The sequence below is a fragment of the Oncorhynchus masou genome, chromosome 20 (assembly GCF_036934945.1).
Source record: "Oncorhynchus masou masou isolate Uvic2021 chromosome 20, UVic_Omas_1.1, whole genome shotgun sequence".
Classification (NCBI taxonomy): domain Eukaryota; kingdom Metazoa; phylum Chordata; class Actinopteri; order Salmoniformes; family Salmonidae; genus Oncorhynchus; species Oncorhynchus masou.
This window is the reverse complement of record NC_088231.1, coordinates 11,041,924-11,057,150: the sequence shown is the minus strand read 5'-3', so window position 1 is coordinate 11,057,150 and position 15,227 is coordinate 11,041,924. Positions and strand designations below refer to the sequence as shown.

Below are 15,227 nucleotides of genomic sequence, written 5' to 3'. Positions count from 1 at the left end.
ACGGTTCCCTCCCTCCACCTGAACTGCGTCTAGATTCTACACATTCTAGAATGATATGAACTTCCTAGAATGATAGGCTAATACCTCTAATTCTAGAACAGTGTTAATCGGCAAGAACGCCAGGATGCCGTGTCAGGGTGGAAGGGAATCATACTCAGCCCCTTTTCACAATCTCAATCTTGGCCCAGGCTCAGAAATGCTAACGGTATTTACGACCCTAAGGACCTTACCGTGATATGTTCAGAGGGGAAGAAATCATATATTGTAAAAACATATTTGACCCATGGGGGTATGTAGGTCTACTATTAGGCTACTATTGGTCCTGGCCCTGTATTGTCTGTCGATACATTGTTGTGAAGAACATAAATGTTATAAAGATTGTGTGTTCTGAGATAAGAGGGTTCGCTTGACTAATTACCGGCGGCCGAAGCTTTGGCAGCATGCCCTGCTCTTTCCAACTCTGCTACACCTCACAGTCCTGTTCAGGAGAGAAGTTGCAGGTAGGCACAGATCTAGGATCAGCTTACTCATCCAACCTACTATGCATTTTGAGATAGTGATGCACCGATATGACATTTTTGGCTGATACCGGTATCCAATATTTTCCTTACCCGCAAAAAACGATAACAATAACCGATATTTAAAATTTAAGTGTCCTTTTAAGCATTCTAGTACAGTCAAATAGTTAACACACATGGACGCAGCGGTCTAATGCACTGCATCTCAGTGCAAGAAGCGTCACTATAGTCCCTGGTTCGACTCCAAGCTGTATCACATCCGGACGTGACTGGGAGTCCCATAGGGCGGCGCACAATTGGCCCAGCGTCGTCTGGGTTTGGCCGGGGTAGGCCGTCGTTGTAAATAAGAATTTTTTCTTAACTGACTTGTCTAGTTAATAAAGGTTACACACACTCACACACACCACACTGACCAAAAAGTTATTTTGTTGGCATCTACGTATGTCCCCACTACCAGTAAAACATAATCAAAACATATTTCTTTCACTTACTTGCTGTGCTGTTTCATTGTTCATTTGTTCAGTCGTTTCATTTTCAACCAGGATTTATGTGGAATGCAGTTTGGGTCTATGCATGTCAAAAAAGATACACGTCAAATAACACTATTTGATGTGTCAAATAAGCTTGTTGACCAATCAGGACCTGATTATGACTGCACGTTGCATAATAATTTAACGCGTTCATTTTTTATGTAGTTATTACACATTGATTACACTGTCACTCGTATTTCATATGTCACAACGATTCATCGATACGTATGCTATGATGCTGGTAAAGTTGTCTCGCTCACCTACAGTGCTGGTCATAAAATAGCTTCATCTATATGAAGCTAGCCACAATAAGGATTAGCCATAATAGTGGATTTTTGCCTTCAAAATAAAAGTATACCATTGACAGTGATGCAAATGCATACAAATAGTAGAATTATGCCATAATTGAATAGATCATCATAAACTAGGCTGGAATGTTGTTATATGAAATCAACAAAACATTTACAAAAAATCTATTGAAATCACACTGGATGTATTATACTTGGGGAGACAGGTAGCCTAGTGGTTAGAGTGTTGGTCCAGTAACCAAAAGGTTGCTAGATCAAATCCCTGAGCTGACAAGGTAAAAAATCTGTTCCTCTGCCACTGAACAAGGCAATTAACCCGCTGTTCCTGGGCTGTCATTGTAAATAAGAATTTATTCTTAACTGACTTGCCTGGTTAAATAAGTACTTTAGAATTGCATTGGGAGCATACTTATTTCACTATGGATTTGTGGATCAATAATATGGTGTATCAGTCTACTCAGTGACACCCAGAGAACGTTAGCATCGTAGTTCTTATTGCGGGACTCTGAAACAACTGTGAATTGAGCCACATTTATTGTCAACCAATGTGTATTCAACACTATTCCAGAGGAAAAACAATACTGCATGGATGTTTTGGAGTCTGATAACTCTGAGGGGGATGTTGGAAAAAAAATATATTGGTTATTGAGTAGACTGTTACCCCATTTCATTGATCCCAATCCTTAGGTAAAGCTGTACAGTGCCATATGAATTGGGAGGTGATTTCACGCGATAAGAGCTAATATTTGCGGAAACTCTTCACAGTTGTGTTCTGTGGGTGTCACCGAGTTGACTGATATCCCATTTCATTGCTTCACATTCCAACCTTGTTTAACATGATCTAGTCTAAATATGACATGATTCCACTAATTGTAACCTTCTGCATCAAAGTGGTACTATTATTTTGAAGGCAAACTGCAAATTCCACTATTGTGGCTATTTCTTATTGTGGATAGCTTCACAACACATAACCTGGTCAGGTCGAGCCTCACAAGCCAGGTGAAGCTAGCTGGATGCTTATGATGTTAGCTTTGGGCAACAGGTTTATGTAGCTGGCTAGCTATTTATTTTCATGAACTGAAGTTCAATTTCAGTAGGCGAACAACAAGTGGCTATCTAGCTAATACTTAATCACAAGGATTCCTAAATCATTGCTAAGAATAGTGAAAATGACTGCAGTTTCTACTGGTCATTGTTTTCAGGCTGGTTGTATTGGTGCTGCTAGATACCAAGCTAAATCTAGCTACCCCAGAAGTTGCGGTCAAACAAATAATGCTTTATTACCAACGTGTTATTGTAAACACATTGTTCCTGGCGCCAGTGTTTGCTTGTACAGCTTTGACAGTGCTACTGATAGTAGTGGTGGCACTTGGCTTGCACATGCAAATTCAGAACACACAACATTCTATAATAGAACTGTGTTATTTAACGTGTCAAATTAAAAGCTTATTTAACGTGTCAAATAGTGTTATTTGACGAGTATCTTTTTTGACACGCAAAGACCCAAACGGCGTTCCACAGTATGTTGTGAAGCTAATAGCAGTGACTCTTTTACTGTGGTACTCCAGAAGGGCAACATCTGAACAATAGCGCACTTGGTAACGTTAGTGTGTACCGGTGCTCGACCAGTCGTAAAAGCCAACATCACCCACGACAGAGGGTTGATTGTCAAGGGCAATAAATTCCGTTATCTTGGTGTTAATGGATTTCGCCTTTGAGTTGAACTTTTCTTACTCTTTCAAATGACTGCTCAATGTGTTGACTGCTCGATCCACACTGCAGACATTGTGGGCTAGGTTAGGAATGCTGTGTTGTAGGTGTAGTGCAACATTTTATGTGGCATCATTAAGTCATTTACCTACGTTATATAGGTACAAAGTTAGTTCAGGGCCTGTATTAAAAAATGTTCTCATGTTAGCAGTGCTGAACCAGGATCCGTTTAGCCTTTTAGATCATAATCAATAAGATTACATGGACAGAGTGGACATGTTCCTAGATCAGTAGTCATACTCTGAGACTCTATGAATATGGGCCCAGGAGAGATTGTGCTGTCTGGCTTGTAGGGCTGGGAATTGCCAGGGACCTCAAGATACGATATTATCAGGATAGTTAGATGTCGATAACATATGTATTGAGATTCTATATGTACTACGATTTGATTCTGTGATTTAATTTTGATTTGATGTTCCAAACATATTGCTCACTATATGTCTGCTGCAGAGAGACAAGAGAGACCATGAGAAAACAAGTTTTCATCAGTCAGGAAAATAAAAGTGCTGAAAACATGTTGGCTCACTGTTTAAAAAGAAGTTGGAGAACAAGCTATAGGATGAAAAATACTGGAATTCTGGCGCGGGTACAGATGACTTAGAGTCAAATATCAATATAATATCATCCCAAAGTAATATTGTGATGTGTAACTGTATCGACCCCTCCCTCCATCACTACTGGCTGGTAGGAATCTAATGCCACTGTAGGCCTATGTACTTAATGGTGTTAATTGCGACCGCTTGTTGACAGCTTGGAAACATTAGAGCGTTTGCCATTTGACTGCACAATGCAAGGACGGCGACTTGATGCATTTTGCTGACATGTTCTATGATTTGGTGAATTTTGCCATCATATTGTTTGGTTTGGTTGCGTGTAGGGTTGCAAAGGGTCAGAAACCTTCCGTAAAATTTCCAGAATTTTTCCATGGGAATTTAAGCCCGGGAATTTTGTTTAAGTTCATCAATAAAGTTAGTTTATCACAGTGAACCTTTTTTTGTGGGATAACACATAAGGCAATTCTAGGTCTTGTGGCATATTTTGGTTAAACTATCCCCAATTCAATGGAATTGCAACCCTCTGCATGCACAGTGCATTCTTCCATCACATGTACAGCTGATTCTCAAGATCTTGCACACTAATTAAACGCTATTGTGCCCACACTACTACACTGTCTGAGCCAAGGACTACATGCGTTCTGGTAAGTTTTGATTACAATACTGGGTGGGGTGAATATATTTTATATGACATACGTTATTTTTTGTTAACTAGTAAAGAGTAGCCTACAGCAAAGTGTGTTTAAATAATTTTTAACTTGTTAACAATTTCTGTTAGTTAGTTTTTGCTACCATGTGGGTTTTAGCTTGCTTGAGCCTGCTAACTGAGGAGTGTTAATTCACCTGTTTCCATATGTTTCATTTGAAAACATTTATCTTACAAAGGAGTTGTTTAATCTAACTGCTTAACTATTCATCTGTACATGGAATTGTATTTTTTTACTAATTGTTTTCTAATCTTTACAGGAAAATGCCACGGGCACTATCTGATGTGTGAAGACATTTCACTGCAGCTAATGTAGAAGGAAAAGCTGTGTACATTTACAAATACTGTGCCAAATCATATGTGAAGAATGCAACAAAGATGATGAATCATCTGACCATCTGACAAAAGTCCTTCTACTTCTATTTGAGGTGAAAATGATGAATCAGACACCTTATCGGTAGCAACAGCTCATGGTCCTCCTGGAATCAGAAGTTTTTTTGACTCAATGGAGGAACGTAGTCAGAGAAATGCTGATGAATGTCTTGCTCGAGCTGTGTATGCAGCTGGTTCACCTCTGATACTCACAGGCAATGTGTATTGGAAGAGATTTCTGAATGTTTTTCGTCCAGCATACACCCCTCCAAACAGACATTCTTTATCTACTAATTTGCTGGATGCAGAGTTCAACAGAGTTCCAGTGAAGGTTAACCAAATCATAGAGAAAGCAGACTGTATTGAAATCATCTCTGATGGGTGGTCGAATGTTCGTGGGCAAGGAAGGTGACCAAATACTTATTTTCCACCATAATTTGCAAATAAATTCATTAACAATCCTACAATGTAATTTTCTGTATTTTTTGTCTCATTTTGTCTGTCATAGTTGAAGTGTACCTATGATGAAAATTACAGGCCTCTCTCATCTTTTTAAGTGGAAGAACTTGCACAATTGGTGGCTGACTAAATACCTTTTTGCCCCACTGTATGTGACGGGTCATCAAGTTATAGCAGCAATCTACCTCACCAAGCAAAGTGAGAAGAATAAGAGCACCGCATTGAAGCTGCCCAGCAACACCTGTTGGAGTGGTATTGTCATCATTTTTGACAGTCTTCTGGAGCGGAAGGAGTTTCTCCAAGAAATAGCCATATCACAGTCTGCCGATATGGACAACGCCATAAAGGGTATCCTCCTGGATGATGTATTTTGGGAGAGAGTGGTAAGCAGCCTGAAACTCCTAAAACCTATAGCATTTGCCATTGCACAGATTGAGGGAGACAATGCCATCCTGTCTGATTGCAGATGTAAGATAAGAAATCTGTACTGTTGCTCCAAGCAGAGGAAACTGCAGTTCTGAAATATATCAAAAAGTGTGAAGACTTCTACCTGAAGGCCATACACGTACATGTTGGACCCAAGGTATGCTGGCAAGAGCATCCTGTCTGGTACAGAGATCAACAAGGCCTATGGTGTTATCAGTACCGTGTCTCGCCACCTTGGCCTGGATGAGGGCAAGGTTCTTGGCAGTCTGGTGAAGTACACTTCCAAGCAAGGGCTTTGGGATGGAAATTCAATATGGCTGTCATGCCAACATATCTCATCAGCCACCTGAGGGAGGAGACTTTGTGGATCTGAGGCTCTTTCCCCTGTTGCCTCCATCATCCTCCAAATCCCACCAACATCAGCCGCCTCAGAGCGCAACTGGTCCTTGTTTGGGAATATACACACCAAAGCACGCAACAGGCTGACCAATACAAGGGTTGAAATATTGGTGGCCATCCAGGCAAATTTGAGGCTTTTTGAGCCTGACAACGAGCCATCCTCAACAAGGTTGGAAAGTGACAGTGAGGATGAGGCCTCAGAGTCCGATGTTCAAGAAGTGGACATTGAGGAGGTGGACATCCAGGGAGAACACATGGAAGCCTGAGAGGAAGACAACCAAAGCTTTAGTTTCTAGACTATCATTTAACAGATGTATGTTGAAAACGTTTTTGGGAGATTCAATGGATCATTGGGGATCATTCAATATTCCCTTTCTTTTGTTGTTCAGTGAAATCATCCCATGTGAAGAGTCAACTCATTTAATTAAAGTACAATTCGTAACTAAATATCTATCGGAAGGATTTAATAATTTGCAATTTTGTCTACTGATGATAAGGTAAAATGTTTCTGTCTCCATATGATATGGTAAACATATCCAATGCAAAAAAAATCTACATTTAAATGGTATTAATATTAATTTGCATATTTCCATGAATTCCCATATATTGCCATTAATTCCCATATATTCCCGTTAATTGCCACGGAAAGTTTCCACCTCTGAATATTCCCCAAAATGTGCAACCCTAGTTGCGAGTTACCGGTTCAGTGCATCATAATAACCATGACGTGATGGACAGATGGAACAGAGACATGCATAGTGTGCCACAAAGAATAACTCACTTCATATGTATAATTTGTCCAGAAATGATTCTCCATTAACATAGGATGGAACTTTTTGTGTATGGGAATTGGGAAAACTCCCATTGCCAGATAGCAACAGGTGTTTCATATTTACAAATGATTCACCCCTGTACTCTGGTATTATGAAGTAAAGTTGGAAAGCACGAACCCTGTCAACGCAATATCCCCCAATTCATCCCAAAAGGATGCGTTTTGAAAAGAGTTTGGTGTGTGCGTGGGTGTGTTATACTTGGAATCCAAGTGGACCCTCCCACCTTTAGCATAGCACCCCGCCAAGCTTCGCCAAGACTGTCTCATGCTTCATCTGCACGTCATCCCCTCTCATCCCTATGGTTACAGTCAGGCCAGGGACTAAACCTGTTCTGTTCAGTCAAGCAGAGGGGACCCTGGCTGTCCAGTGGAGGAATACACATTTTTGGCAGAAAAAAGGAATCCCTCTTTTTCCCCCACCTTTCTCCCTTGCTTTCCCTCGCCTCTCAAATTCACATTTAAATGAGCGTGATTGGCCAAGGCCTAACTGACAGGAGTGATTTAACGTTGTGAAAACAATGTAGGTTCTACAATATGGTTGACAAATTATTTCAATCTCTCGCTCTCCATCCTTCTCTCTTCTTTCTCACTCCCCCTCTCACTCTTCCCCCTCTGCCTCCCCCTTTCTATTTCCCTCCTTCTTTCGCTCTCCTCCCCCTGACGTCTGACAGGCCCAGCCATCCAGATCTCGGATTTATGAGAGGGGCTGAGAGTAAGAGGCAGTGTCAGAGTGCTGCACCACATTCCTGAGCCCTCCCTCCCTGTCTAAATCACCCAGAAAAGAGAGAAATGTAAATGCCTCCCTCCTCACTGCTCCAGCCCCAAAAATGTTTATTTCCAGAAGAGGAGGCAGAGATAAGACTCCAGCCCAGGTTTCTCCCCTCCCATACACACACAGTCCCGCGTACACATGCAGACACACACGCACAAATTCTCTTGGCCCTCTCAGTTTGGAGCTTGACCCGTTTAATTGGGGCGAATTTGTAAAAGCATGGCCTCTGCCACAAAAGTCTTCCCTCTCGCTCTTTTTTCTTCTTTACTTTTTTGGCGCTTTGTATGACGTGGTTGGCACGGTAGGGGGGAAAAAGACAGGAGAAGACCGATAATAAAAGAAGTGATGTAAATCGTGGCTTTTCACAGCTGCTGGCGTCTGTGCTTGAGTCTGAACGAGAGGGAGAAGGGAGAGGAAAGGGGAAATAGAGGGAAGACAAAAACAAGAGTGTGTGGTAGCCTTGGAGACCAGAAAACATGGCCGCGTCCTGTAATGTGTGCCACACATGGCCGTCCACAGGACACGGTTTCCTGCTCCTCCACTGGCCGGCCAACATATTCCTAGGGGCTATGCTGAATGCTTTCAATGTGTTCACTTGTATTCAGCTAACCAAGGTTGTAGCGTTCAGTTGAATTAGGTGTCAGTGCTGGGCTGGAACAAAAGCCTGCTCGCCTGTCACGCCTCTTCTGTAGAGCATCTCTTGACACAGAGGTCAGCGCTCTAGTGTGAAAGTGAATTTCAACAAAGTAGGCCCGTCTCCCCAGACGTAGCAGCTAGTTTGTATTGTTGTGGTCTGATAGGCTAATTGCTTAGGTGCAAAATTAGCTTTGGCCAGAAAACAAAGCCCCAACTCACATTGTTTACATTGTTAGGATGGTTACAGGTTGTTTCTCACATCCATTCAACCCTTCAACAATCAGCTTGTTCTGTTCTGGAGATGCTGCCAGAGACCGTGACTAATGGGAGTCTCGTTTAGTCTGGTGAGAAATAGGCCCAGGCCTAAAGACATTGGATCATTGTTACCATGACGACAGTGGACAGTGTACCGTCCAATCATCCCATCCCACCTCCCCTGTTGTCTTCCTCTTATCTCTCCCTCACATATCTCCTCTTCACACACACGCACACCCACTCCTTTCTGTAGTGGTGACGTTTGGCTCCTCTTCTGTTGGTCGGGATGCATCAAAAGGTGCTAGTCAGTCAGATATCTTATCTCAGCCACAGCAACAAGCTCCAGTCCAGGTCTTTGTGTCCCACTGCTGACTGTGTGGCTGGGAACCTTAATGATTTGTCCTCAGATGTGTGAAGGGCCAGATTTAACACTTTTCTCTCTTTTGGACATGACGTCATTTGTAGCAGTCTTGGTTATTGTGCAGGGGAAGGAGGTGCCCTGAGGTGATGTATGGGGCTGATGAAGGTGTTGGGCTGGCCATTTGTGTGTGTGTGTGTGTGTGTGTGTGTGTGTGTGTGTGTGTGTGTGTGTGTGTGTGTGTGTGTGTGTGTGTGTGTGTGTGTGTGTGTGTGTGTGTGTGTGTGTGTGTGTGTGTGTGTGTGTGTGTGTGTGTGAGAGAGAGAGAGAGAGAGCGAGATAGGGTTCAGAGCACAATGATGTGTGTGAGGTGATACAGAATGTGTGACATGGCAGTTGGGTGAGGTGAGGACATGTCATTGCGGGGTGGGTAGCCAAGGTGTGAGTGAGTTATCAATTTCTGGAATGTGGTACACGCACACACACACACACACAATGAGGGGCAGACTACTAGTCAGAAGATTTCTCAATAGTCACGCCATAGTGGAGTGGGAGAAGGGCGGTCCCTGTCCTGTCACTTCAGTACGGCCTCTATTTTCACATTGCTTAGTGTTGCTGCTGACCTGACTGAGTGTTGTATGAGGACATTTCTCGGTGATGGGCCTGTGTCCAAACAGTAATGTGTTGGTTTGATCAGTGTGATGTTAGTGATTGGTCTACTGATAATGTAGAGGTTTTTAGCTTTTCAAACGCTTGGTTCATGCATTCGTTCTTCAGTTGAACATCCACTCTGATGCTAAACTGATAGCATAGTAATAACTGTAGATAATAGTCATGGTAGGCCAATACGTATAGTAGGACAGTGCGAGGACAGCAGACCAGTCCAGAGACTGGCTTCTGAGTTCAAAGGTCGTCGGTGGTGTACAGAGTGCGATAGTCGGCCGACCCAGCCGAGGGGGCATACCAGGAATACCGCCTGTCTAATTTTTAACGTTTACAGCCGAGGGAGCGTGCATACCAGACTGACAGCCGCCCAGGCCAAGAGAGTTGGCCTGTGTGTGTGTGTGTGTGTGTGTGCACCTGTTTGTTAGCATTAGCGTTTGTGTGTCTTAGAGTGCACTGAATAAACACAGTGAAGTACGCCGGGCGGCATGCTGGCTTGGCTTAAACTGCTACGTTAATACCCATTGCCCACATTCTTAGACTTATTCAATATAGATTCTGTCCCAGTTTCTCAAACATTTTTTGGAGTTTCAAAGATACAACACAATCTTAAAAAACCGCTCTCTCCCTCTCACTCCTACACCCGTTCTCCACCTCCATCTTGTCATGACCCCGCCAGTGAACTTGGTTGTCTCTCGTCTACTGTCTACATGGGCCAAGTCATCCAAAATACCAGTAGAAAGGAGAGCGAGAACAATGTTCAGGCAGCCACCCAGCCAGTCCTTGGGCAACGCATGCCAAATAGATGGAACAGTGGTTTAGTGTCCCTTCTCTCTCCCTGTCTAGCTAGACTTCCCCCAGCCCACAGACAGCCAGCCACACTGAGCTGAGTGAGTGGTACCACGATGCCAGTTTTAGACTTTGGTCCCTCAGGAATGTGTCACTGTTACTGCTGGATGCTCCAGTGGTGTTGTTGTTGTTTAGTGGCTTGTCTTTCTGAACTCTAGTTTCTAAGGTCACTAGGTCTTTCACATGGAACGTTCTAGACAGTCAATGGCCTCTGACGGAGGTCACTATAAACCAGCGTTGTAGTAATGGATGATTCTTTTATGGCTTTTCTTTTTACTCGTCTTTTTATATGAATGAACCACCTTATGTAGTTTATATATTGGTTACGATATGCACTAGCTTTACGTTTCATGTGTTTCTGTGTACAGATACTGTATGTTTCTGTGTACAGATACTGTATGCTTCTGTGTACAGATACTGTATGCTTCTGTGTACAGATACTGTATGCTTCTGTGTACAGATACTGTATGCTTCTGTGTACAGATACTGTATGCTTCTGTGTACAGATACTGTATGTTTCTGTGTACAGATACTGTATGTTTCTGTGTACAGATACTGTATGTTTCTGTGTACAGATACTGTATGCTTCTGTGTACAGACACTGTATGCTTCTGTGTACAGAAACTGTATGCTTCTGTGTACAGATACTGTATGTTTTCTCTCTCTCTCTCTCTCTCTCTCTCTCTCTCTCTCTCTCTCTCTCTCAGGTTGACGAAGCCCCTGTCGTTTGCGGACTGTGTGGGAGACGAGTTACCGTGGGGATGGGAGGCCTCATACGACCCTCAGATTGGCATCTACTACATCGACCACATCAACAGTAAGTTGACAGGTTTACCTCAGTGTTACCCCAGTAACATTATGTCTGTGCCAAAACCATCTGGGCCTTCCACCCGGGAAATCACTGTTCTGTCCATCCTAAACAAAGGACCCCAGGCTGTTTCATCCAAGATTACATCTCAGATGTTTTGGGTATTTCCCGACACTGGATTTGATTTTCTCAAACACAACACAGACAAATGAGTAGAACGGCAGAAACTGTAAGGATGTCGATTTATTTTGGTTTTCTTTCTCTGAATTACCTATTGGTATTTAGGAACTGAAAACCACTGGAACTTATTTTATTTATAGTCAGATCACCATGTTGTTTGATATTGATGACATATTGATGAGACGTATGATCATTCGCCAAGTGTCTCCATCGAATGATGAATGTATTATTTGTATTGACTGAACTTTGAGAAATAATCGAGTTAAAGTCCAGTCAAAATCCTTACTGTGGCCAAAATCTTTACCCGGCCCTTTCTTTGCTCGGTCGTCTTTAGCTGAGTTTTATGCTTTTCATTTGTCAAGAGTTTTCAGTTGTGAAAACCTGTTTTCTGACTGATATGGGCTAAATAACACTAATCTGATGATATCCCGAGATATTATGAGTGTGGTGGTTGACTGCCAGCAGTCTTATCAGTGACATTAAGTAAGCATGTTAAAGCTAAACATGTTGCAAACTCACAGATGTCATTCTTGGAAGTGTCAGGCCAAGACAATAAGCTATGTTGAATTTATCAAAATTGTCAGCAGATTGATCTTGATATTAATATTGAATTTTTCATATGAATTGTACATATTGATATGGTATTCCCTCACCGGTGCAATTTATTATGCCACATCATTTCCAGGAATCAGAATAGGCCAACAGAAGAAAAACTGAATACGTAGAGAGAGAGAGAAAAGTTTTCAAACTCATCTCCACTAAATTAAATAATTTTATGATTCAATTAGTCACGCTCATTTCAAAAAGAGCAGATTAAATTCCACACGGACTGTCTGTCTCCTGCTGATCCCTTAGGAAAACACTCACATTAAAAATACTTCTATTAACTCCATTCAACTAAATCAGATGTTTGTTTTCTCCCAATACAGATTAAATCCATTTCCCAAATGTTTTTCCATTGTGCTGCCTGGCTGTAGCCGCAGGGTTGAGATGTGAGCTAGCTGCTGCTGCTGCTTCTGCTGTTGTTGTTGTTGTGTGGGCTAAATATTCTATTTATCTGTTGCTCTCACACACATTTCTACTGCGATTTTAGCTTTGTTTGTTTGTTTGTCTAACACCGGTGGGTAAACAAACCCAGTCAGCTGTCAGTCAGGATTGGATGATTGTGTGGAGACTCCTTAGCTTCGGTGTATTAAGACTGGCCCTCCTGTGGGTGGTTGGATACAGTGTATTTCTGCACTTCTGAGCTATAGTTTGAATCAGAGTTTGGCTTGTTGCATTGTATTTTTTTCATTTGGTCTGGTTGGTTTCACATTGGCGAATGTCAAACAAACTAAAATGCCCAAACAAAACCATAAATAATTTGTTTATTGGAGGTAAATGCTTATGTTAAATCCACCTATGATTAGGAAGAGCCGTAACTTGTGTCCCAAACTTCATATTACTTTCGCTTTGGTCTTCCAACAACATGCAGGAGGAAACAGCTCAATATCCCCTCTGACTGCGAGGTGAATAGGCTATATTCAGTAGCCTATTAGTGTTGTCACGATACCAGAATTTGGACATCGATACCAGGTTAAGTATCACGATTCTCCATACCGTCACAATACTCAATACCAAAACGATAACACTGCAAAAAAAGAAGGCATTTGAACCTGAGTCACAGAATGGCACTTGATCCAGACAGATAAACACAGCTACTGCTCTGTTCAATCATTGGGCATCTTTTGAGTTCAATATCATTCCATTTGACATTTTTTGCGTCAACATTTTTCAGAGACAGCCATGCATCCATTAATGAATCAATTATACAATCATACAATCAATTTGACTTTGTTTTTACAATCTAACTACATAACAACCTAATGGTAATTTTTCATTTGAATGGTACAGCTCTATTGATAAACTGGGTAAATCAAGATGTAGCCTTGGCCTATTCACACGGATGCATATAATCAATAGGAGTGCGTGCGTGCATTGAGTTATTGAGCTTGTTTTGGCCGATTTCGTGGGGATACAGATGAACAGAACGATCTGTTTCCTTTTCCGTTTTTATTTTATTGTACTGACAGACAACATTCGCATAGGAGTTGCTTGTTTGATAAAAGTGTGCACTGTCTCTTTAACCAGTAATGACCTCATTCACGAGGCAAGAAGGGGGTGGCCTGGGGTCAGTTCACTGAGGAAATAGATCATCTTTGGGAGAGATGCGAGAGAGAGACTGATTAAGTGAATGAATAAAGTTTTGGTGGCAATCAGTGTTAAAAAATCTGCATATTTTGCATTATGATTTGCATATTAAAACAAACAAAGCTGTTAGCTAGCAAGATAAATTAGCCTACGAAGCTGGAAGCTACCGGTATCGGCATGCATTGTAAAGTGTTCTATCCTTTATGGACATTGTTTTGCGAACAGTAACGACATTGACCGTAACGACACGGCACCTCTGTGCAGCATGAGTGGGGAGCTAACATGGTGCAGCCCAGACGCTGAGATCAGTGGACCACACACAGTACTTTCGTACTATAAGGGGGACGTTGGCTGCGCTGACAGAGTTGATCTGTGAGGCAAATTTGACAGAAGTGCCGAAAGGAGAGAAAAAATCTGGTACTGAACCATTTTTCATGTTCTAGTATAGAAAAAGTTCTGAACTAAGGAGGAAAATGCACCAGAGCTGGAAAAACCTCTCCAAACCAATTTGGTGTGAAAGCCTCCTTATCGAAGTGATACACTCCTTTCTCAACAAACATCTGTTTCTCAAACAAGACACTCTAATGTACTTTGTCCTCTTGCGCAGTTGTGCACCGGGGCCTCCCACTCCTCTTTCTATTCTGGTTAGAGCCAATTTGTGCTGTACTGTGAAGGGAGTAGTACAAAGCATTGTACGAGATGTTCAGTTTTTTGGCAATTTCTTGCATGGAATAGCCATAATTTCTCAGAACAAGAATAGACTGACGCGTTTCAGAAGAAAGTTCTTTGTTTCTGGCCATTTTGAGCCCGTAATCGAACCCACAAATGCTGATGCTCCAGATACTCAACTAGTCTAAAGAAGGCCAGTTTTATTGCTTCTTTAATGAGCACAACAGTTTTCAGCTGTGCTAACATAATTGCAAAAGGGTTTTCTAATGATCAATTAGCCTTTTAAAATGATTAACTTGGATTAGCTAACACAATGTGCCATTGGAACACAGGAGTGATGGTTGCTGATAATGGGCCTCTGTACGCCTATGTAGATATTCCATAAAAAAAATATGCCGTTTCCATCTACAAAAGTCATTTACAACATTAACAATGTCTACACTGTATTTCTGATCAATTTGATGTTTTTTTAATGGGCAAAAAAATGTGCTTTTCTTTCAAAAACAAGGACATTTCTAAGTGACCCCAAACTTTTGAACGGTACTGTATATTTCATGTCTAGCTCAAGGCCATCATACTCTCTTCAGACTAAACCTCCCTTCACCTGTCTAGGCTGTATCCCAGATACCTGTGAGGTGACTGGAGAATGTGGACTGATTGATAAGGCCCCAGAGTCTATCCTATGCAGGTCAGGTGGTCTGGGGGGAAAAAAACTCCTGGCCCTAGTTTAGGCTGTATCCCAGATACCTGTGAGGTGACTGGGGAATGTGGACTGATTGACAAGGGCCCAGAGTCTCTCCTCTGCAGGTCTGGTGTTCTGGGGGGGAAAAAACTCCTGGCCCTAGTTATGGCAAGACAGGGCGGCTGGGGGGTTAGTCTGGGTGGGTACCTACTTCTCCCTGTCGGTCCTGTCCTAGCTTCTCCCTCCCTGCCCAGGCTGTCCCCCGCCCAGCAGGCCTCACTTCCTTATTAT

General features: G+C 42.2%; 1 protein-coding gene across 1 annotated transcript in view; it reads left to right on the top strand.

Annotated features, from left to right (window-relative positions):
- The window catches only part of LOC135506973 (protein WWC2-like), a 54,152-nt gene that overhangs the window by 2,437 nt on the left and 36,488 nt on the right, over positions 1–15,227 (top strand). The window contains 1 exon segment of the mRNA XM_064926414.1: positions 11,115–11,224. Coding sequence (XP_064782486.1) covers positions 11,115–11,224 — 110 coding nt within the window.